General features: G+C 39.4%; 1 protein-coding gene across 10 annotated transcripts in view; it reads right to left on the bottom strand.

The window, feature by feature from the left end:
• LRMDA (leucine rich melanocyte differentiation associated) overlaps positions 1 to 25353 on the bottom strand; it is a 1649176-nt gene that overhangs the window by 408809 nt on the left and 1215014 nt on the right. The window contains exon 8 of one of the 10 annotated variants that reach the window (XM_033942057.1): positions 13440 to 13824. The exons of the other annotated variants lie outside the window; for them this stretch is intronic. Within the exon in view, the coding sequence (XP_033797948.1) occupies positions 13813 to 13824 (12 nt within the window). The 3' untranslated portion in view covers positions 13440 to 13812. Of the gene's footprint in view, positions 1 to 13439; positions 13825 to 25353 lie in introns of those variants that run through there. 10 annotated transcript variants of the gene reach the window in all.

A 25353-nucleotide genomic window follows, 5' to 3' on the forward strand; every position in this document is an offset into this window, starting at 1 on the left:
ATATAACACCTGTTTTACAGAAACTTCATTGGCTTCCTAGCATCACTTTTAAGGTCCTTTTATTAATTTTTAAAATACTCTCAGGGAATGTTTCAGTGTTGCTGGCCTCTAGTCTTAAGATTTATCAGCCTGCATGTTCAGTGCATTCTGCTCAGGACAATCTATTGAACATCCCTTCTTTTCAAAATGTGAAGCTGGAGAAATATCACTCTACAACTTTTTCAGTTGCTGGTCCAAAATTGTGGAACTCCAGATTTGCAGAAGGTGCAAATTGTAGGAGATTTTAAGAAGGTCTTAAAAACATATCTCTCATTTTATTAAGCAGAGCACTAAATGCTTCGATCCTATGAGCATCAGAGCAGTGTCATTGCATTTAATACCCCAAACAGTGGTAGAAACCTCTACCTCAGCTTAGTAAAAGAGGGCCATACTTTTTTTTTTTTTACCAAATATTTTGGTGCTCTATGAGTTTTTCTGATATTAATTATTTTCAGATCTGATTTGCTTGAAGAGTATTGTGGAGATTATACATTGTTTGTGTAATTGTTAGGTTGTAATCCGCTTAGAATGTTCAGATAGTAAGACATATAAATTTTAAAAAAAAATTTTTGGCCTGTGTTTCCTTCAATAAATGTTATTGCTTCTGTATAATGTTTCAAAGCACAATAAATAAATTTTAAAAAATCCACCCTCATATCAGATGCAATTACTCTACTACCCAAAAGCCACAATCCCTTCACCTATTTATTGATATACAGAAGATCAGGTTGTTTTAGACTCCTCATCCTATGAAAATGTCACCCCTTGCCTCAATTAAATTCTAGAAGGTTAAAGTTCTTTGATGGACACAGTTTCTCTCATGCCTGCACCACTACTATTGAGCTGAATAAAGCTGCCTATTGCAAGGCAACATTATTCAATCAGTGGTACAGGAAGGAGGGAGATAGCCATCCACAGTAGATTAGGTGCTCAAAATTGGTCTAATTCTGCAGTTCTGAAAAGCTCTGCAGAAAACAACTTGATTTCTGAATGACCGTACGTATTTTCTTACAAAGTTGAGGACTGAACAAGGTAGTTTGCAAGTCAGTTCTCCATGAAATAAAAGCCGAGTGATTTTTTTTTTTTTTTTTTTAAATCTGAAATTGGCTTCTGCATATGCTGACATGCCCCGAGTAGACCTGCAGAATTCTCAGGGTTGAAGCAACTCTTTTATTGTAATCAGTTTTCATAATAGTTCTTTGATCTGTCTCCATTCTTTGTACACAACACTTCATCGCCTTTATTTTCTGTTGTAATTGCATGTGAAAGATTTCTCTTTTGATAAGCCCTGGATGCCAAATCAGTATCGAAAAGAGTGTTGAAAAGTGTCAGTGCCCTGTCTGCTTTAGAAGAAAACCCATACACCTGTGGAAGACAAACAATTTTTTTTTTTTTTTCAAAAATATGATATATCTATCATCCCTCCACATGATGTGTGCCGTTCAGTCTGCTTAATAGCAAGAGGCTGTGCACAGCAGACTAGAAACTGCTGAAAGAAATTTGTAGCACATCACAAACTGTCTGGCAGCTCTCCCTTAGCTTCATCTCATCCTGGCCTACTGATAATTCGCAGACAGTGCTCCTGTGTACTCATCACTCTGGCAGTAAGAGTGGCTAGATGGGGCCCCCCCTGTCTCTGTTCTCTGTCATGCTGTCATTCAGGTGTGTCTGTCTGCCATCACCTGCTGACAGCACCACATGCTTCTCAATTACAGCCTAGGACTCCATTCACACTGCATCCTATTATTGCTGATGAAGATATTAAAGCTACCTTCACTGGGAGATATCTCCTTTGTGCTAAAGAAAAATACCAGGCATAGGGTATACGCTGATGCCAGTGAATATTTTTTTCCCCCTTCCTCATCTGCCAACTTTGAATAAAGGGCCATTCGTGCACTAACAGTTCTGAATCTATGGCAGCTCTTATGAACCGTGCTGCATACTGCTTTCTTTCCTCTACCCACTTATATGTGAAGACAAGCTTGATAAGGTAGTAAAACTACAAGCCTGATAGGAAATGTTTAACAACTGAGTAATTTATTTTACTTTGTCGTACATCTTCCACAGATTTCTATAACTAAGGATGTTTTAACACTGTTAGAATGTTCATGATGAACTTCCCGGGAGAGAAGAATGCAATCAATACCTGAAGAAGTGTTCTTAGAATTTACTACACTAAGCTGGTTTGGATTTGTCTAGGGGTGCAATGCTGCCAGGTCTTAGGATCCAGTGCTTCCTTCTAATCTTTACAATAAGGTGCTGTGCCAGTGCTGCCATTTAGCACAAGTCCAATGACTGCACACATCACAGATGTTATAACCACCCCAGTAGAAACACTGTACTTGAAACTAGAAAGCCGACCATTGCATCAGCTGATGGCAGCTTTGTGTGGATTTTTTTTTCCTGTGGAGCAGATGCAGAAGTGCTGGGGCATTGATGCCTGCTGAAGAACGTAGAAGCTGCATGCAGCACGTGTGCGGCCTGCTCCACCAAAGAAAACTAATGTGCATGTGCTGGAGGGAGAGAGACTGAAGAGATAGAGAAGGGATAATGAAAGGGAGCAAAAGAAAGAGAAGCTTTAGTAGTGGTGATGGAAACTAAGCGGGGAAGATAGAGGGATACTGCAGGGTATCAGAAAAAAGAAAGATGGATACTGAGTAGGGGAAGAAAGAGACAAGAGGGGATGCTGATGGGCAAGAGGAGAATGCTAAACAGAAAGGGAAGGGAAAGCAATAGGAACGATATAACTGGGCAGTCGGGACAGGGAAGCAGTTCTTCAGTTGAGAATATTTTTCCAATTCCAGGTTCCTGTTTCCATATCATAGCTCAAAACTGTTGAGAACATACCCTTTCTTCTCCCTTCTCCCCCCAATATAGCTCAATGTCTGCAGTATAATCAGGAGTTGGAGTAGAGTAGTCCCATTTTTAGGTCTGTAGTCTGTACTCCCTTCTGCATAGTGAGTATACAGTGGGCTTGAATTTTTTTTTTTTTTAACTCTTTGCTTCTATGGTGTCTGAAGAGTTTTTCCATGGCATAGCTTGGCAGCTGCCAAAGAAGGGCATGACCATCTCATGGTATGCACCACTCAATTGTGTTTGAGCAGCCAAGCAGGAATGCAGATCATCAGACACAATTACTTCCAAATTCTGCTCTTCTTTCATACACAGAAGCACTTCGCCCCCTATACTATACTGTTCTCTTGGATTTTTGCAATCCAAGTGCATGACCCTGTATTGTTTTAGCATTAAATCTTAGTTGCCAATTTCTGGACCATTCCTCAAGCTTTGCTAGATCCCACCTCATGTTACCCACACCATCTGGGATGTCTACTCTATTACAAAGTTTGATATCATCCACAAAAAGACAAACTGTACCAGACAGCCCTTCTGTAATATCACTCACAAACATTCCACTAACAGCATCCTTTTTCATGGAGCAAACTCCATTTACCGCTACCTTTCATCTCCTTCCACTTAACTAGTTTTTAATCCAGTCAATTACTTTAGTAAGATACTTTGAAAATGAGCCCCATGTAGTATATTTCTTTAATTTAATAGTCCTCAGACAAAACTTGTATCATCATGTTGCAAAAATAATACACTTGTTACATCTCCAATATCCAATCAATCCATCAGAAATCCTGGTCCATAAGTCAGCAGGACATAACGAATCTTTTATATTCTGATTCCTACTATATGTGCTTGGCAGCACAGCTTGATAAAAGGGGGGTTATTAGTAAATAGCTTCTGTTGCGAAAGCATTAATGTACACTGTAAGTTGATAAGTAGACTTTATAATGGCTGATGGCCTTGTGGTGAGTGTACTGCCAAATGGGAGAACTGAATTTGATTTCTGGCTCAGGTTCCTGTTTTTGAAGCTTGACAAGCATAAACCTCGTGGCCTCTGGTGAATACTAACCAACTATCATCATTCTAGTAACAACATTTGGTCAAGGAGCACTGTGGGAAGTACCAAAAGGGCTCCAGTTTGCTCTCCCATTTACAGAAGCTTATATTATATTACAAAGATTGAAAAATACTGACGGCCATATATGATGGCATCCTAATGAACGTAACATTTAGAAAGCAAGCAGAAAGGTTTTACAAGGGATGTAATACAACAACAGATATAACTTCTAGTTTTGAATGTCTGCAGAGCCTCAACAGACACAGCTACTCAGAGAGGTGAAAGTAAACAAAACACTTTGGAGGAGTAGCTGATCTAGAAGAAAAGAGTGCAGAATTCAGATTTCTTTGTAGCAGGGCTATAATTTTAAGTGAGGTTTTGTAAAGTCTGATGAATGGAGTTTTGTCTAATGAAATTATGAATGTGATACTGTGGGCCACTTATTAAGTGGATTAAAAATATTTTAAATAAAATAAATAAATAAAATAATGGTTCATGCAATGGGTTAATGACCTGGAGAACTACAGTAGGTTTGATTCCCATTGCATCTCCTTGTGATACTGAGCAAGTCACTTAACCCGCCATTATCCCAGATACAAAACTCAAACTGTGAGCCAATTAGGGGTATCACAGAAGGACAATATATTAAATTCATGACCCTTTCCCCCTAATGTCTTGCCTGATGATTCCTTCTGCTACCTGGGTGCCATTCTAAATTCCCACCTCACCTTCTCCCAACAAATCTCCAGTCTTTGCAAAACTGGCTTCTGCATTCTTCATCAACTACATTTGGTTAAGAGATATTTTGATCACAGTACATTTCATTCACTATATCCTCAATTTTGATTTCTAGAATAGACTACTGCAACTCAGCTTACCTTGGCTGCTCTCACCCTAACTTAAAAAAACTACAGTATGTACAAAATATAGCCATAAAAGTACTGTGCCATGCACAAAACAATGATCATGTTATCCCACTGCTCTATCAACACAATTGGCTCCCGAAAGAAAAACTTATTCAATATAAACTACTTTTGCTTACTTTCAAAGCTTTCAGATCAGGCCTTCCAGTGTACCTTGCTAATCTTATCATTCCCTATTTGTCAGACCATTTACTAAGATCTGTCAGTGATCATCATCTTCCATCCTCCAGGTCCCAAACATGCACAGTTTGAGACCACAAGGTACAGGGTTTTCTTTTTTCCCAGCCATTTCACTATGGAATTCTATTCCCTTACAGTTATGTTCAGAGCTATCTCTTGAGTCAGCAATAAAACTTAGCTATTTTAGACAGCTTTTTCCCCTACCTGGATTGTTATTGGGGGTTTTTCTTTTAATTTAGTCATTTTTCCCTGCTATCACCCTCCCATCTCCTCTACTTTCCTTTTTATAAATTTTTGCTTAGATTGGTCTTGAATGTGTTTGCCCTATTCTATTTGAAATTGTATTTTTTTTTCTGTTTTTAAATTTGTAACCTGCTTTGAACTGCCTGATTGGCTAAAGCATAAATGTAAATCCTGTTCCCTTTATAGGCTTGATAATCAAGAATAAAAGTCTCTTGTAATAGGTGACCTACCTGCATTAAATTCTGCTGCTTGCACATCTGTGGTAAAGACATATGCTCAAAGACTGCTCTTGTGTTCCCTGGGACTTCCTAGCCTGCTTCAGTTTTTAATTGGTTGGCTGAACCACAACATCTCTGCTTTGCCTTGGCTGAGCTACACCATTTCTGCTCCATACTTTAGGTTTTAACCTGGCTATATGAGGGAGTCTGACATAACTTTGTTTTGTTGAATTCAATGAATATTATTATATGGAGGTTTCTTTATTTTTTACCCAGCTTAAGTAGAATCTGAAATGACATCTATTTCAACATAACACTTCTTGCATTAGGGTGTTGATTGATTTTTCATTATTTTATAATTGAGGCTTTTCTCCATTTTAGGTAGAGTTCCTGTTATTCCCCAGTACATTGACCATAATGTAATCTTTTTGATGATGTTGTTGTAGAGGGGAAAGAAAACAAACCTTTACTACAAGACATGAGGAATATTTTACAATATTGTTGTCTTCATGCTGCTGATAAATTGTTGCTTGATGTGCTACTTTTTTTTTTTCCCCACACTAGACATGATGTATACTACTCTTCAATTTTTTTATGCAAAAGGTGCTCTTTATGGGATACACTTCCCCTTGAAATTTCACAAATTAACTCTGTGATTCAATTTAAAAAAACAGCTTAAGGCTTATTGTTTTTGAAAGCCTTTCCATCTTTTCATTGTAATATATTGGATGTTGTTTTGAATGAACTGGTCTGACTTTGCTATGTTTTATTGTTTTGAATGAACTGGTCTGACTTTGCTATGTTTTATTGTTATGTATGTTTTTTGTAAACTGCCTAGAATGGTGGAATATAAATGTTTTAAATAAATAAAATAAAGTAGGTTATTTCTTTTCTCAGCAGATAGCCAGTCATTCTCATTTATGAACCTTTTTCATATCAACCACTGGAAGATTAGCATTCCTAAAACTCTTTCATCCTATGTTTATCATTTGTATGTGAGCTCTCAGCTCCAGGTGGCTTGCCGTCACAATTTAAAATGCATCACAAATACATCTTAAAAACAGGAAAGGTATTCTTGTTTCCCTGTGTCATCGCTTTTTATCAAATGCAAATAGTCTACCTAACATTGATGAAAACACTTTAGAAATCTTTAAATCTTACAGAGAAAATATTTGTATGCATTTTATTCTCTAAAACTTTCTATCTAAATAAATCTGCATTTGGTTGATTTGGAGGGAGGGGTGTGCATGATTAGGGCATTACATCAGGAAAATCCTTCCTGAACATGCCAGAATGTTTGTAAGGATGCTCTATGTCACCAAAGATACAAATCATTTCTTTACATTAAAAAAAAGATCCAAGTTATTTAAGGCATTTCAGTGAATGCAGTTTTTGAATACTTATCTAAGATTTGATGTTTTATGTGTTATATATTCATGTATTGCACTTTTGAAGTAGGGAAAATCAATAAAGAATTATTTTTTTAAAAAAAGATTTTTTTAATGCTATTTTACAGTTAATAATTAGTGCTACTCTGGTCTTCACAAAGAGTGTTACTGAGACAAAAGGAACAGCTAAGTGTGTTAGCTATAGTTGCCATTCGTATAAACAGTCAAAAGGATGATTAATGAATTGAGGGAGGGAATTAAGTAGAGCAGTGAACAAAGACAAAGCCTGTTTGCTTTGCTGCTCACAAAACCAAGACAAGTTGCATCCATAAAGAAACTACAGAAAGTGACAAACAAAAAAAAAATCAGAATAGACAGCTTGCGAAGACTTTATTTAACCTGCCATTATGACAGCCTGGATGCATTATTAACACTTTGGCATATTGGGAGGCTGGGGTCACTTCAGGCTAGAAACACTCATTTGTTGATGGAAAAAATGCACATTTTTGTGTGACAGAGAAAAGTGTGAGAGAAAGGAAAAACAGAGAAGTTTCAAATAATTTAACAACACCCTTCAGTCTCTCTTTGTGACGCATGCCCAAACCAACATTTTTAGAGAGTTAGTTTGATGTCCAACAAAAGCAGACGAGGTACCAACACAAATGCCCCAGCACATTAGCTTGACAAGCATTATCTTACTGCAAAATAACTACCCATTTTGCTCAAAATATCAACTATTGTATTTTAATTCATCTCTGGAAATCCACATTTCAATGACTTTATAAAACAAGCCTTAGTATATATAGATTTTATTCCCTTTCATCATTGCTCTATATCATGTCACTGCAATATAGAGTACTGCTTCAAAAATATCGTTACCTATTTATTTCCTTTACCGATATGTTTTCATATCTTATTTCTTATGTTTGTATAGAGAGAAAGACAGAGTAATATTTTGCATTAAAAGATAAAAGACATGTAGAAGTCAATATTCAAAAGTACTCATGGGGTTGGTGGTGTACTTGCTGCATAAGAATATTTTTTAAAAATGCAACAGATATAGATATACAGTTATTGCAGCTTTATTTATAAAATGGCCAGACTCATTGAGTAAGCAAAGGGACCTGGAATGTGGCAGTACAAAGGAAGGCCAAAAAGTTATATGTTCAGCAGTGATATTCAGATGCATAATGCTTGGAGATCATTTTAGAAGGGTAAAGGGGTGGGACTTGATATTCCACTTTTTTCTGTGTGGTTACAATCAAAGCAGTTTATACATTTTAGACAGGTACTTATTTTGCACCTGGGGCAATAAAGCATTAAGTGACTTGCCCAGAGTCACAAGGAGCTGCAATGGGAATTGAACTCACAACCTCAGGGTGTGGAGGCAGCTGCTCTAACCACTACACCACTCTTTAAATCTTAATGTGGACATAGTGGCATTTATAATTGTAAGTATCAGTTTCAGAAAGTTCCCATTTCCACAGGTAGATTACCAGATTTCAAAGATTTTAAGAGGACATTTTTAGTGTAGGTCAAAAACTATGTAGGTATATTTCTCATTCAACAATGAAAATACATATTCATTTTATACAATTTACTCATCAGCTTTTGCACCAGCTGCGAGGCACATACAGTTTACGTAAGTTTCTTCAAAGTGTTCATTATGGTCAGGCATGGAAACAATTATAGAAAGCTCCTGGGATTTTGTTTGGAGTTCAAATTTTTAGATTTCACCTTTTAGGGCTATGCTTCTTATACGGTGCTACCTCTCTATATATGTCTATGAAATGGATCCCCTGTACGTACTGTATATGAAGATGTTGAAAATCCATTTATACAAGTAATTGTTCTTGTAGGTTTGTGAAAGGATGCTCCTTCAGTATGTGCTGACAAATATATATGTATTTGATAACATCCCTATATTACATACATAGAAAGAGTGTATTTACTTTTATCAGATTACTTTCACAAACTTCACTGGTTGCCAATAACCTCCCAAATCTCATTCAAAACTTCCTGCATTCTATACCCTGTATGGAACACCAGCTCATTTGAGGCATTAATTCACATCTTCTCAGAACTCTACTTCTTTATGACATGAATAGCCAATACCTCACTAATAATTGTTCCTTCTCCTAGAGGAATCAAATACAAATGAATATTCAACTCTTTATTCACCTATATCGCTGTTAAAATCTAGAACAATCTATCAAAAATACAAGAAAGAATCCTGTTACTTAAAATTCAGAAGTCTAAAAACATACCTCTACTGAAATCTGCTTGAACCTCACCCACAACAATGACTAATGGACAACTCAAATTCTCTTCCCCAACACCTATCAGATTGTTACTGATTACAGTAATCCTGTTCGTTTATAACACATCTGTTAGTACCATTCCAGCAATTCTCAACATCCCATCAAACTGTGTAAAAAAGTTGTTGTAATTTAATCTCTTTGTTGAAACCTCTGTTCAATCTGTATAACGAGTTAATTGTAAAACCAATATGACTTTAACTGTAAGTTCCTCCTGCCCTAACAATGGCTCTCTTGCTGTAAATCACCATAAACCTATGCAGTTATAGTGTGATCCATAAATAAAAGATTAGATTTACAAAATCTGTGTCTATATATTCCTGGTCACAATAAATAGTGTAGAATGGCATAGTCTGAACATAAGAATAGCCTTACCGGGTCAGACCAATTGTCCATCAAGGCCATTAGCCCATTCTTATGGTAGCCAATCCAGGTCACTAGCAAAACCCAAAGAGTAGCAACATTCCATGCTACCAATCCAGGACAAGCAGTGGTTTCCCCCATGTCTTTCTCAATAACAGATTATGGACTTCTCCTCCAGGAAATTGTCTAAACCTTTCTTAAAACCAGCTATGATATCTACCTTACCACAACTTCTGGCAATGCGTTCCAGAGCTTAACTATTCTTTGAGTGAAAAAATATTTCCTCCTACTGGTTTTAAAAGAATTTCACTGTAACTTCATCAAGTGTCTTCAAGTCTTTATCATTTTTGATGGAGTGAAAAATCAATCCACTTGTACCCGTTCTACTCTACTCAGGATTTTGTAGACTTCAATCATATCTCCCCTCAGTCGTCTCTTTTCTAATCTGAAGAGCCTTAACCTTTTTAGTCTTTCCTCATATGAGAGGAGTTCCATCCACTTTATCATCTTGGTCGCTCTTTGAACCTTTTCTAGTGCCGCTATATCTTTCTAATGCCACTATATCTTTCTTGAGATAAGGAGATCAGAATTGAACGCAATACTCCAGGTGAGGTTGCACTATGGCACGATAGAGAGGCATTATAACATTCTTAGTCTTGTTAACCATCCCTTTTTAAATAATTCCTAGCATCGTGTTTGCTTTTTTGGCCGTCGCCGCTGCACATTGGGAAGGTCTGGGCAGATCAGAGGTGGAATTGTAATCAACGCTTACATTTTATTGCAAATAAATGCCAAAAGCAGTCCCTCTCAATCAGCAAACATACATAAAAAAAAGAATGGTTAGTGAATCTATTTATACTAAGAGAAAGGTTACTATCACACCACCAACTGAACATAGTTTATATCTATGTTCTTATATTTATTAAATTGATAAGGATCTTCAGTCAGCCCATAATCTCAACTTGAAATCTTAAGCTACCAAATTGCATTAATTTCACACAGCCTTTTCCAGTTACAGACATTGTTTGATCCATAATCTGCACTTAATTATAAACCTTCAGTTCATTTTTTAAATGTAACTAAACAATAGGCCAAATCACTATCTTTGCACATGATGAAACAAATCTTCTCAAGTTCAGAAAAAATATTTTTCACTAACGAATAATTGAGCTCAGAAATTTGTTGTCAGATGATGTGGTACAAGTTGTTCGAGAAAAGCAGCATGGACTCTATTCTGCCAGATACATGTGACCTAGGTTGACCACTTTTGGAAACAAGGTATTGGCCTTGACGGACCTTTAATAATTGTTATGTTTTTCTGTTCACTTTAGCTTGGAAAAAAGGTGACAGAGAAGCTATAACAGAAGTTAAATGTATAGGTGCTGCATACGCCTTTCAGCGCTATAGAAATGATAAATAGTAGTAGTAAGTTTATAAAATCACGAGTATAGTGAATGGTTGAATAGTGAACTGTTGTTTAGCCTTTCAAATAGCACCAAAACAACAGAAGACTCCATGAAAATATTGGAGAAATCTTTTATTTTACATAGACTTGAATTAAGCTGTGGAATCTGTTGCTGTAGAATATGATCAAAGTCACTAATATAGCAGGAATCCCATATGTTTGGACAATTTCCTGGTGGAAAATTCCATAAAAAATTAATTGTGAGGTAGGTAGATTTTGTAAAGTCACTGTTCATCCCTGGAAATGAGTTTGGAGAAATAAATCAATCTTTTAGGATCTGCTGTATATTTGAGACTTGGACTGACCACTGTTAGACACAGGTTGCTGGACCTTCAAGTGACTCAGCATGGCTTTTCATATGTTTCTATAATATGTTGACTAAGAGAAGTTTGAACGCTATATGGAGGCAGATAGGGAATTAATGTACTAATCTGGCATAGTGAAAATGGTGCAAAGATAAATCGTACAGCTAGAATGATAGGCAGCAAACAAAGGCACTATGACCAAAGGACAATGACATTCCGCTTAACCTGATCATGAATCACTGCTCACCACTCGTTTGGAAAGCAGTGTGATATACTATTCAACAACTTATATAGTAGCTAAGTAAATGTAACTACTGTACTTAAGTAAAATGTTGTTACTTTTACTTGTAAAGAAGTATAGGATAACAATTTACTTTTATTGAAATAATAATTTCATCAATTTTCATTATTTTTACCAAGCTGCATTTGATGCTTGCAATTAAAAATACAAAAATCTTCTCTGGAAAAGATTTGGTTCTATATTAATACCTTTCAAGTATTTAAACTATCTATAGATGTTGCCACCATTCAGTGACTCCAGCTAGGTCTGTTGGCCATTGGGGTTGTCTGCTGAGAGGGATATGCAGGATTAAAATGTGAGGGTAGAAGTGTCAAAGGCTGTGGCATGGATGGCATTTGGCACTTAATGTACTACACCTACCATAAGCTAACTACCTAAATGCAGGCCTACTTACTGTCTCCTATCTAGGAGGGGCTAAGTGTTTCCTAGTTAAACAGGATCAGGTACCATGCATTAATCTGAATGTTAAAACACATTAGAAAATAATGGGAATTCCTCCAATAGCTGCCATGTTCAATTTGCCGCTATCTCTTAAGTTGCAATAACTGCAAATTTTACTACATTTTAGTATATGGCTCTTATATAGGTATACGTATCCCTATAAAGCACATTCTCAGGATATTTAAAGGGACTCTTGGACAATTTTCATACGTTTTAATATAAATGTTGCCTAGATCTTCATCTTTTAGCATTATTGGCATAAATGTCATACACAAACACAGAGAACCTATGCTATCCCCAAGTTTTATCTCACAGTGTTTTTCCCCTCTAAGAGTGGGCTGGGCTTTTAATGTGTGTTTGACAGACTGTTTGCAGATAGAACAGTTTTCCATAAGGAATTGAAAGCATACATCAAATCTATTGTTTTATGTGTAATTCACATGAGAACAATGAAAGCAGTTTCTGGAACCCGAATACCATTAGAATCAGATTTATTGTGCTGTGGTTTCTCCCACCTTTTCTAGAAGTTATTACTTTAATCTTAAGAATTTATGTAAGTATTCTTGTAAGCTTTTATACGCTTTATGCATTCACTTTTGAGACTTTTTAGCTATTTAGTGGCACAGTATTTAAAACAAGTGTTATCAAAAGATAATTCCAGCTTTACATCATTTTTTATACTCACATTCTGAATGTTACATATAAAGTAGCCAGATGGTAATATAATAGAGTTATTAGAAATGTCATAGAAACTTATTCTCACTATGTCCTTTAGCTTGGAGTGTGTGTTCATTGCAACCTGCAAACAAACAACTTAGCAGTTCTTTCTTTTAGAATTACAGAAAGAAGTATGTTTGTCTTTAATATTTGAATGGTTTTAAGAAAGAATATTAAAAATATGCAGTTTTAAAGTGGCTATCTCAAAGTGAAGAATATTCAAATATTAAAGACTTGATTTACTAAAATGCATGCACTAAGGCCATTAATACATATTTATCAGTAAATAGATTCCACTATATAAAATGGGACCTGGAGTAAGTAAAACCTGGTCACTGAAATACTGCTCCACTGCTGCAATCATCTCTGAATCACTCAAAACTCGTTCAAAACTCTTTTTAAGGCTTGGAAACAGCAGACAGGCAGATCTGATGAATAGGGTGGATGGTCTATGCATTGAAACCCCATCTGCGTCAAAACAACCATTGTTTTTTTGCCAGCTATGAGAGCAGGTGCATTGTCTTGCAAAAAGAGAACTGCTTTCCACACTTCCCTCTCTTTTTTCTTTCAAAGCCTCCTTTAATTGGCACAGTAAGTTACAGTAACATTCAGCATTAACAGTATGGCCCCTTGGAAGATAGGCAGTCTTTATAACACTTTCTTGATCCCAAAAAACTGTGACCATGACCTTTCCTACTGACTTCTAGGTCTTGAATTTCCTAGGCCTTGAAGAACCTGAGTACCGCCACTATATGGACTCTTGTTTTGTCTCAGGATCACAGTGGTGTAACCATGTTTCATCAACAGTAACTAGTCATTCCAAAAAGATGGCACCAGCTTGCTGAAAATGCTGCAATATCAACTTGGAAATGTCCACTTGCAGTCATTTCTCGTCAGCATTCAAACATTTGGGTTTCCTTTGGAGTTTTCTTTTACAGGAATAGGAATTTCATGACGGCTTGGAGTTCCACACTTGAAAATGCCACACTTTTTGTTGACCTGGTTCAATCAATGATCTGAAACAATGTCAAAACACAGCATTATGATTCTGCAAATTGGCATTTTGTAAAATAAAATAACACTTTTTCAGCTTCAGTGGCAAAATAATGCTCAGAATTTAGGAAGTTGTTGGTTGGGCTAAGAACTTTTCAGCACCTCCTTGTAAACTCTGTATGATACATTCTATCAAAGCCTTGCTCGAACCACCCACTATCAATATATTGATCCACTCTTTGGTCATTACACACCTAGACTACTGTAACTCATTCTATTATGGCCTACCCTACAAAGAACTCCAAAGATTACAACTGATACAAAACATTTTTGTTTGATTGATTATAGGAGCACACAAATTCGATCATATCACTCCTCTGCTAAAAGTCTCACATTGGCTTCCCATAACTCACAGATTAGCATTAAAATTCTCTTTCTAGTTTTCAAAATTAAACCAAACTCCCTCTTTCCTTGACCAGTATCTTATCCTTTATATACCACAACAGGTACTCTGCTCCTCATCACAAATACACATCATATAAAACATGATACTATTCAACACTAAGGGCTCCTTTTACTAAGGAGCAATAGTAGTTTTAGCGCGCGCTTAGCGCACGCTACAATGCCCCGCACGCTAGACGCTAATGCCTCCATAGAGCTTGCGTTAGTATTTTTTTGTTTAGCGTGTGGTTTGCACAAGCCAATCTTCAGCGCGCGCTAAAAATGCTAGCGCACCTTAGTAAAAGGAGCCCTACATCTTCTCTGTCATAGGGCCCTCCCTCTGGAACTGTCTCCCATCACACCTAACACATGAAACATCTTTAGATAAATACAAATCTCAACTAAAGAGTTTCCTTTTCAACGTTTACAGTCAATGTCCATCTTGTGTCTAATTAGCTCTATTCTCTTCTCCACTCTGAGAGACAACTGAAGAGTGGCCTGTCATGACAGACAAATAGCTTCCCCTCCCTTCTCTTTCCCCATACCACTGTCCTATCAAAAACTGTACAGTAGTTTCTTCTCCTACCTATTCTTATTTCCCATTTCAAGCCCACAAAAATTTCCATAGCTACTATGATTACTATTATTATAAATTGTAAACTGCTTAGAAGCCCTCACAATGAGCAGTTTGAAAAAAAAAAAAAAAAATAGTAAAGAAAGGTGAGTGGTCTGTTTGTCCTCCTTCAGCGGGCCCGCCTGACAACTCTGGGCCCTAGGCATGTGCCTACTGGGCCTACCCCCCCTTTTTAAAATATCTTTATTGGCAATTGCAAAGGGACATACAACCAGAGGGGAAACATGGAGAAAGAGTACAACCAGGGGAATCAACAATCGAGAACCATGATAACAGATGAATCACAGTACAGAGACCTGCTGGCTGGGCCTACCCTTTAATCTGGTCCTGATCTTACTCTCAAGTAGCAGAAGATGGGCCCCAAAATCATATCTAGATCTTTTGCACAACAGTCACCACTCTAGCACTGAATCTTAAAGCCAGTCTGCAAAAACCAGAGGGAACGGTACAGTTTAGGAAGTGAAGAACTTTTGTGCATGAAAGAGGAATGGGACTTGGGTGTGACAGTATGTGATGATCTAAAGGCGGCTAAACAGGTTGAATTGTCCATGGTGAAAGCTAGAAGAATGTTATGATGCATAAGGAGACGTATAGCCAGTAGGAAAAAGGAGGTAGTGATGTCCCTGTGTAAGACTCTGGTGTAGGGTTACCAGATTTTACTTGCATAAAATCCAGACCTATAGCTCCGCCCCCATCCAGTTCTACTCCTCCCCATTATGTCCAAATCACGCCCAGTCCTGCCCCTAAACCTGTTCTCATCCTCAGAACCATGTCGGGAGGGCATCTGCACATGTGCGTATGCAACACGACATCACACACATGTGCGCATGCAAATGATGTCACGGCGTTGCATCCGCATATGTGCAGATGCCCTCTCAATGCGGTCCCGAGGTAGAAGCTTTTCAAAAACCAAAGTGCCGAGTTTTGAAAGCTGACCGGATGCCCAGACGTGTCCTGGCAACACTGCTCTGGTGAGACCTCATTTAGAATATTGTTTTCAATTCTGGAGACCACACCTTCAAAAAGATATAAACAGGATGGAGTTGGTTCAGAGGAAGGCTAATAAAATGGTTGGTAGTCTTCGGCATAAGGCGTATGTGGGCAGAATTAAAGATCTCAATATGTAAACTTAGGAGAAAAGACAGGAGAGAGGAAATATGATAGAGACGTTTAAATACCTATGTGGCATAAATGCAAATGAGGCAATCGTCTTTCATTTGAAAGGAAGCTCCAATATGAAAGGGCAGAGGATGAAGTTAAAAGGTGATAGGTTCATGAGTAATCTAAGGAAATACATTTTTACAGAAAGAGTGGCAGATGCGTGGAATAGTCTCCTGGTAGAGGTGGTGGAGACAAAGACTGTCTGAATTCAAGAAAGCATGGGACAGGCACATGGGATCTCTTAGGGGGAAGAAGGATATAGTGGATGCTGTGGATGGGCCATTTGGTCTTTATCTGCCATCATGTTTCTATGTTTCTAATTTAATTTATCTTCCAGATGCTGTCTCAGACTGAGTTTGTGCAGATATTCAGTGGCTAAAATTATAATTCAACAAAGTCATAACACAGATATGTGTTTCAGAGAACCCTAGATATAGACATTCAAACAATCACAATGAGTAACACAATAATGTTTAATTATATACATATTAACAGAGATGGTTATAGGATGCCCCTTTTTTGCAAAATGTGTGCTATGTGTGTATTTTGTATACCCACACATGCAAAGATATTTTTGTTGATTTTAATTAAAATGGTCTGTTTTATAAATATTTAGATGCCAATCTAAATAAACATAAACAAATGAATGGAAGACAGATAGCTTCTGGTCATAGATATAGACAAAGGGATTTAGTGGTTCCATCAAGAGCTGAGGAGTCTGGAATTCTTGATTTATAATTCAGCCTCAGACTACACGTGATCTTAAGCAAGGCACTTACCAGAGCCTCAGTTTACCCAGATGTAACTAGAGAATAATAACCACTTCACAGCAGCTTCCAGAGGGGACAAGAAAGAACGATCAAAGTTAAGAACTAAAATCATTTATGAGTTGTCCATTCTTAAGGGCCAGAACTTCAACAACAGTAAAATATAGGGCTAGATTCACTAACCTGCCTGAATCGGAACAATGCGTTTCCAATTCGGGCAGGTCCAACTGATTCATAAATCAGTCATATTCAAATGGGGGCGATCGGAGGAACGTCCCCATTTGCAAGCACGGATCGTAAATGTGCGATCCCCGCTCATGCGCAGACCCTGTCAGGGCTTGTAATTTTTTTTTTTTTTAATTGGGCAGATATTTTGCATGTTTTACACACACAAAATATCTGCTCAGTTAAAAAAAAAATAAAGGCCCCCCCCCCTGGAACTTCTTCCCTCCCCAAACCCCTACAAAATGCTGCCCCAAACGCAGCCCCGCCGATGCCCCACAAAAGGCAGGAGGGATGCCACTCTCTCCTGCCATGTGAAGCCCCATCCTGATCTGGCAGGCCCACCTCCATCCTTCCCTCCCTACCTGTAGCTCTACCTAGGCTGGCAAGCCGGCCGGGCCCGACCCACCCGCTCCCCCTACCTTTAAGAATCATTGGGAGCAGGAGGGGTGCTCATTCCCTCCTTCTCCAGGCCTCCTCTGAGGCCAGCAGGATGAACGGGCAAGGCCCACCCCCTCCCCGTACCTTAATATTGTTGGGAGCAGGAGGGGTGCTCAGTCCCTCCTGCTCTACGCCTCCTCCGCCGACGAGTGCGGCATTGGGCGACGCCCCGATGTATCATCTGATGTGCGGGAATGGGCCTAAGACACTTATTGGCTGAGGCACCCTGGGCCTGGGGCGTGGGCAGGGATATGGTTTTGTGAGCTATCGGCGCAGGGTGGGCAGTGCAGGGGGGCATCAGCGCGGGCGGGTGGAATGGGTCTAGGCCGCAACTTTTAAAACAAAACTTTTATAGGCAAGGGAATCCCTGATTTTAACCTGTTTTTAACCCGTGGATTAAAACCACAGGCTCGCAGGGCAGGGAAGGGCAGGAGAGATTCGGGGTGGCAGGCAGGAGAAATCCGGGGACGAGCAGGGCGGCGATTCGGGGCAGAGCAGGCAGGAGAGATTGGGGAAGAACATCGGGGCGGCAGGCAGGAGAGCTTCGGGGCGGCAGAGAGCAGGGCTGTGAGTTGGGCTTCTACGAAGCAGAAGAGTAGGAAAGACGTTTGCGACTGGTCCCTAGCAATCGCTTTTTCCGAGCCCAGTCGTATTTGAAAAAAATGGTTAGTGAATCGCGTCCCTTCCTATTTTGCATGCAATTCCCCTCATTTACCTTTGTGGATCAGAAGAGGGTCGCTACACAGGTTAGTGAATCATGTTGGGGAGAAATTGAGTCGTAAAGAGCTTGCAAACCGATTGGTACAAGATCGGTTTACTTAGTGAATCTAGCCCAAAGTCGACCTTGTTAGAGTCCAGTGACTACTTATACACCAAATTATTATGTTTCTTCTTCTTAAATGTTTCAAGTTAGTTTGCAGATTCTTAAAAAAAAAAAAAAAATCTTATTTATGATTTTGAATAAGTGGATTGCATAAAGAATTCACAGCATAAATTATCAATGTCTGTCACTGGTAGTTACTACTATGGCTTTCAAGTGCTGATTAAACAAAAGGTCAGAGCACATAATCAGACCTCCAGAGACACAAGTGGATAGTTGATAATTAAAATGTAACTCTAAACTCCTTCATGGTCCTTAAGTCAGTAGGGGAAATAGCCACATGTTATGGAACACAGGAGCCAGCCAGAAGATGTCTGAGGAAGTCACTCTCAGATAGGCATCAGTATTATTGTCTCTCCCTCTCTACAACCTAAACACAAGATCTGTTTTTTTCCTTCTCCTCTGTGCACTGTCATGTCTTTTGTTCTGGCAGAGATAAGATGTATAAATTATGAGTGGTTGACAAAATACACTCCAGTGCCTGGGGCAGATCATCAATCACTTTCCACATGCCGACAGGTAATTGATGTGAACCCTGCAGGCTCATCCCCATCAGGTAAAAGGAGGAAAGCATTAAATCTGCTCTCAGAGTTGGAGCATCTGATCTGTATTTAACATTCTTTTTAATTTAGAACTTGTTTGTTTTAAAGCTGCACTTGGCTTTCCTCCAACTTATGAGTGTGTTTAAAATATAATTCAGGCACTGAGGTCTGTAACATAACGCTAAGAGCCTTGTAAGATTTCCAAGCCAGCTTTGACAAAGGTCATGCACGTGGGGAAAAAGAACCCGATGTTCACATACAAAATGGGGGGAACACCACTAGGGGTTAGTAACCTGGAGAGAGACCTGGGAGTGATGGTAGACGCAACACTGAAGGCATCGGCGCAATGCTCCACAGCCTCTAGGAAAGCAAACAGAATGCTGGGTATCATTAAGAAGGGTATTACAACCAGGACGAAGGAAGTTATCATGCCGCTGTATCGTGCAATGGTACGGCCGCATCTGGAGTACTGTGTCCAGTACTGGTCGCCGTACCTCAAGAAAGACATGGCGGTACTTGAGGGAGTACAAAGAAGAGCAACCAAACTGATAAGGGGAATGGAAAATCTCCCATATACCGACAGATTGAAGCAGTTGGGACTTTTCTCCCTGGAGAAGCGAAGACTTAGAGGAGACATGATAGAAACCTTCAAGATCCTGAAGGGCATAGAAAAAGTAGACAGGGACAGATTTTTCAAATTAAGGGGCACCACAAGCACAAGGGGGCATTGGGGGAAATTGAAAGGGGACAGGTTTAGAACAAACGCTAGGAAGTACTTTTTCACTCAGAGGGTGGTAGATACATGGAACGCGCTCCCAGAGGCTGTTGTAGACAAGAAAACACTAAATGGTTTCAAAGAAGGTTTGGATAGATTCCTAGAAGAAAAAGGGATTGGGGGGTATAGATAGGTATAGACCATTGCTCAGTCAATGGGCCTGATGGGCCGCCGCGGGAGCGGACCGCTGAGCAGGATGGACCTATGGTCTGCCTCAGCGGAGGCAACTTCTTATGTTCTTATGTTCTTTAACTGTGGTTCAGCCAATGAATGCTCACAGAAAGAGGGAGGACTTTATTATTTTTAGTTAAACCTACCCATGGAAGCCATTAATTTATACATTCATCCTATGGGTAATTTAATAAAGTATTTTCAATGAGCAAAGCCTGGCTTTACATGGAATAAAAAGTGTTTTTATAAAATAGAATGGCCAAATAAACTCACGATGAGTGCACTCATGATCTACTCACACGCATTACTGGTAGAGGGTGACCGAAAGGGAAAGGGACTGGGACAACCACACTCAAAGCGGTTTACATACAGATACTTCAAGCATTTTCCCTATCTGTCCTGGTGGACTCACAATTTATACACACCCTGTAGTATCATGCACCCAGAAAGATTTTATTTATTTATTTATTCAATTTTCTATATCGTTCTCCCAGGGGAGCTCAGAACGGTTTACAAGCATTTATTCAGGTACCCACGCATTTTTCCCTGTCTGTCCCAGCGGGCTCACAATCTAGCTAATGGGGGGGATTAAGTGACTTGCCCAGGGTCACAAGGAGCAGCATGGGTTTGAACCCACAACCCCAGGGTGCTGAGGCTGTAGCTTTAACCACTGTGCCACACTCTCCCCTTATTTGATACTAAGAGTGGGCCCCAGAGACCTGAATCTGTGGTCAAAATTTACCACGCAATTTCTGCTTAAACCAAAACTGCTGTGTGAAATCACAGCAGCCATTCTGATTGCAAAACAAGTTGGGAGGAAGGCAGTGACTTTTGATCGGGGAGAGGCTGGCTTTATGTTATGGGAATGCCAGGGGGCTGTGCAGTCTGCTTTTGGTTGGGGAGACAGTTATAGTAAAAAAAAAAAAAAATGCACCATATTTTCGGTTGAAATCAAAAGAAGGCCACATCCAGATTCTGAGCCAGTATCGGCGCTGAAGCTAAAACCAAAACTGAACTTTAGTCGGTCTCTAATTACTGAGGATATTCCCTGGGCAGAGCAGAAGTGGATTTGATAGGTAAAATACAGAGGGACACAAGAGCAGTTCTAGAGCGTGTTAACATTTAAATTTTTTCAGAGCATGTGAAAACTTGTGCATGGGTCTTAGCTTGTTAATGTGGCTGGTTTTGAGAGCCTATTTTCTAAAGACATTCAGACATCTTTATGGAATTCTCACATAAATAGCCTCTTATTAAAATACCTTTTTATTTTCTAGTCATTATTTACTCATTCTCAATCTATTTGTTTTTTCCTTCAGAATAAGCCTCTTTCCCTAAGCAGTTGGTGACTCAACTATTTGGGGAAGCTGGCTGCCCTGAATAGGCCTGTTCTTACTATCAGAAGCTATGCAATGTTGGGCCTGGCTAGTACCTGGATGGGAGACCACCTGGGAATACCAAGTGCTGTAGGCTGAGGGACCCTATTTGGGGCAGCAGCGACACAGTGGAGCCACACAATGAATGGAACATTTTTTGAAATGATAATTCCACTAGTACACATGGAAAAGGACTGATGTAATATGGAGATATATACTATAGTCAGATATGGTTATCAGAATATTTATCTACTATCTCCAAAATAACTTTGAATAATGAATATTACTGAGGTTATTGACTCCTCTGGTCATATGTGTTGGAACAGGGGAGGCCACAGGGGCCATGGATCCCCACAAATTGGTAACCAGAAGTATGGCTCTCCCGATTCTCCTATCTACTACCTCCTCGCTGCTGTAGTTTAAAATCTTCAAGCAGCCGACGGCACAACAAAGCTAGCCTTTCGCCATTGGCCTGCCCTAGAAGTGTTCTTTCTGCAGTGTCCTGTCTACGAGGGAAGAGGAAGTGCTACAGAAGGAACACTTCCAGAGCAGGCCGAGGCTCCTCCTGTGGGAAGGAGTCTGGCTTTGTTGTGCTGCTGTCTGATCAAAGATTTTAAATTACAGCGGTGGGGAGGTGGTAGGTGGGGAAGTAGGGAACAGGATCCAGATGAAGGGGGGGTGCTAGGGTTGGGAATGAGATGCTTCATGGGCTGCGGGGTGGGAGGGGGTGATTTAGGAAAGCAAGAAGGACAGATATTGCATGGACTGGGAGCAGTTTGGGAAGGCAGGAAGGACAGATGCTGCATGGGCTTGGAGGGGGTTTGGAAGGACAGATTCTGCACAATCTGGGGGTTAGGAAGGGAGGGAGAGAGATATGCTGATGGTGGGAAGAGAAAAAGAGAACTGATGAACATAGATGTGTGGAGTGGGAGGGAAAGAGAAATGGAGAAAGGAAGAAAGAGGGAGAATTGTTGGATATGATAGTAGTGGAGAGGAAGGGGTGGAGAGAGATATTCCAGACTGCAGGAAGGAGAGATGTCAGACTGTGGAAAGGAGAGAAGAGGAGGAGAGAGCTATTAGACCACGGGAAGAGGGAGGGAAGGAGAGAGAGATGCCAGACCATGGGAGATGAGAGAGATTCCAGGCTTTGGGAAGGAGAGGAGAAAGATGCCAGACCATAGGAAGGGGAAGGGGGAAGACAGATGTCTGAACATGGGAGAGGGATGAGATGGTACACAGGGTTGGAGGAGAAGGGGAGATAGAGGGAGGAGATGGTGCATAGCAAAGGGTGTGACAGGAAAGAGATAAGAAGAAATGTTTCTTATGGATAGATGGGAATAAGGGAGAAGAAAGAGGAAGGAGATGGTACACATGGATAGAAGGAAAGACATGAAAAAGTAGATAGATTTTGAGAAGAAAGCAGAAAAATGGAAGAAAGTTGAATGTTAAAAGTTAATTCTAAAGATGGATGTAGGGCAGAAAGTGAAGAAGGAGAGAAAAACAGCAAATGGATAAGAAGGCCTTGATCCAGTTAAGAACACAGACAGAAGGAAGTGCAGCCAGAGACTGGGAAAAGATGGTTAGAAAAATAAAATCACCAGACAACAAAGGTAGGGGAAATGATTTTATTCTCAATTTTGTAATTGAAATGTGTCAGTTTTGAGAATTTATATCTGCTGTCTATATTTTGCACTGTTCAGGAAGAAATGCATTTGTTTCTATTTCTCTGGGGTTGTACTGCTTTCAGAGTCTTGCATCTTAGGGTTTTGCTTGTATATGTTAGTACTTTTAGTTTGTGGTTCTGTATTTGCATGTATGACCAAGGCTAGGTGTTCTGGTAGGAATCAATGTTAAGAAGCATATACTGTGCTTTGTATAGCTTCATTTTGTGGTTAATCATTATGTGTTGTTAATAAGTTTATATAGTGTGTATATATGAAAAATGAATGGAAAAATGATACTATAATTAGTACTATTATGGGGCGGAGTCTGGGGCAGAGCTTAGGCAGGGTATGGGGCAGAGCTTTTGGTCCCCCACCCCAAACAATAAAGCGTTCCGCTGCCTATGCCTCTGGTAACCTAAGCAGTGGTAAAATGCCCTATTTTACTATCACTTAGTAACCTCTTGCCTCAGTACTTATTTTGAACATGGGTAAATCAGTTTGAGTGTGGTTTTGAACTTCTAATGAGTAGCATGTGTATTTTATGACTGGTGTAATGAAGAGCAGTGTATCATTAAATAATGTATAGCGGTAAGTATGCATATGTAATATAATCCAAAAGGTTAATATTGAATTGATAATGATAGCCATCTTGTGTTTGGAAATAGAGGAAATGAGGACAGTTATCAGAATTCAAGAAAGCATGGAACAAATTCCAAGAATCTTTGAAGGTTGTAGAGACTGTGCAACTGGTTTGGGATAGCAGACTGGGCTGGTAGGCTATGTGAAGGCATATTTTTGAAGCACTTAGACACACAAAGTTCCATAGGTTACCATAGGACTTTATGTGTCTAAGTGCTTTGAAAATGAGCCCCATAATCTTTTTGGCATCATTTTCTATGTTTCTATATTTAAGATAACACTTACAAGCTGATAATTAAATGACAAATACTGATCATGACACTATATGTAAAACTAGTTTTCAAGAAACCCATCATCTACAATTTATTTTCAATTACAGTTAATATGCATTCATTTGTTAACTTGGATATCTTAAAAATAACTGTGAAATTAATAGATACTAATAACAGGCCTGCTATATCTCCTTTGTTTTCTTCATATGAAAATGCTGACTAATAATTTATACACTGTTCACCGCAGCAAAAGTAAAAATGACATATTTCTAAGACATCATAAATAAATTATGAGAAAACAACTAAAACACTTATGTCTGTTTCCTAAAGACAATCCTTTCTATTGCTCAAAGTGTATCCATGTTTCAGCTTTGGTGCTCCATATCTCTAAAATACATTTTCTCCTAATGAGGGTGGACAAAAAGTGAGCTAAGGCTTTTTTTTTTCCTGCTTCCACCCTGACATGTTATTTGTAATGAAAATAAAATATTATCACAGACTAAAATACACAAAAACTAATAATTTAGTGAAAGTCTGATTTAAACACCAGGTGAAAACCAGAGATATTACATTCTAATCCCCCCCCCCTTTAAGCAAGCTGTACTGCCGAGCAGTTCAAGCTAAATGCTAAGCCACCCATTCTATTCCTATGGGCAGCTCAGCATTTAGCCTGCATTGCTCAGCAGGGCTGCTTGATAAAAGAGAGGGTAAATCCACATTAGCCACTAATGCTTCCTGTGATCTTGGGTAGGTTACTAATATGCCATTGTTTCATGTATCAGTTTAGATAATAAGCACTCTGGTGCTGGGACCCACCTGTAACTCTCCTTAAATACAATTTTGGAAAAGACTTGGATTTTGGATTTGACTACTTACCTTTCCATATCCAAGCTCAAAGTGGATGATATACAGGTTCAAAAAGCAATAGAGGGTAATGTGCCATGCCCGAGTATCATCAATGTTAAGCACACTGCTCTAATTACTAGATTATTCCGCCAAGTAATTAAGTCCAAATACATATGCCGTATATGAATATAAACCAAGATACCATTCCTCCCCCCTTTTCAGGGGAAAATGGTAACTCAAATATAAACCAAGGGTTTATAGTCTACCATTCCTCCCCTTATCTTCCCTGTGGTGCCCCATCGCCCGCCCTCCCTCCTGATAGTCTTCTCCCTTCACCGCCGCCACAAGCCCCCCGAACTGGCAGACTTTTACTTCTACAGTCAGCATATGCCTGCGCTCCTACCAGAGCAGCAGCTAGCATTTCTTCCTTCCTTCCCTTCCAAGTGAAAATATCCTTCCCCCAGGCCTACTGTGATTTCCTGGTTGTCTAGTGGCACATTGTGGTAGGAGCAAGTCCCATTTGCTCCTGCCCATTCTTTCTCCACAGTAAAAATGGTTGCTGAGACTTCCAGCGCATAGGTAGAATTTTGGACAAAACAAATATACAGTATGGCCCAAATTCTGTATAGGACGCCCGGGAGAGGTGTCCTATACAGAATCGGGCCTACACTAAACCCCGATTCTGTAACCAGCGTCCATGGTACAGACGCGGCCGCTATACTTA

This window comes from Geotrypetes seraphini, chromosome 4 (assembly GCF_902459505.1).
Source record: "Geotrypetes seraphini chromosome 4, aGeoSer1.1, whole genome shotgun sequence".
In the NCBI taxonomy this organism is placed as follows: Eukaryota; Metazoa; Chordata; class Amphibia; order Gymnophiona; family Dermophiidae; genus Geotrypetes; species Geotrypetes seraphini.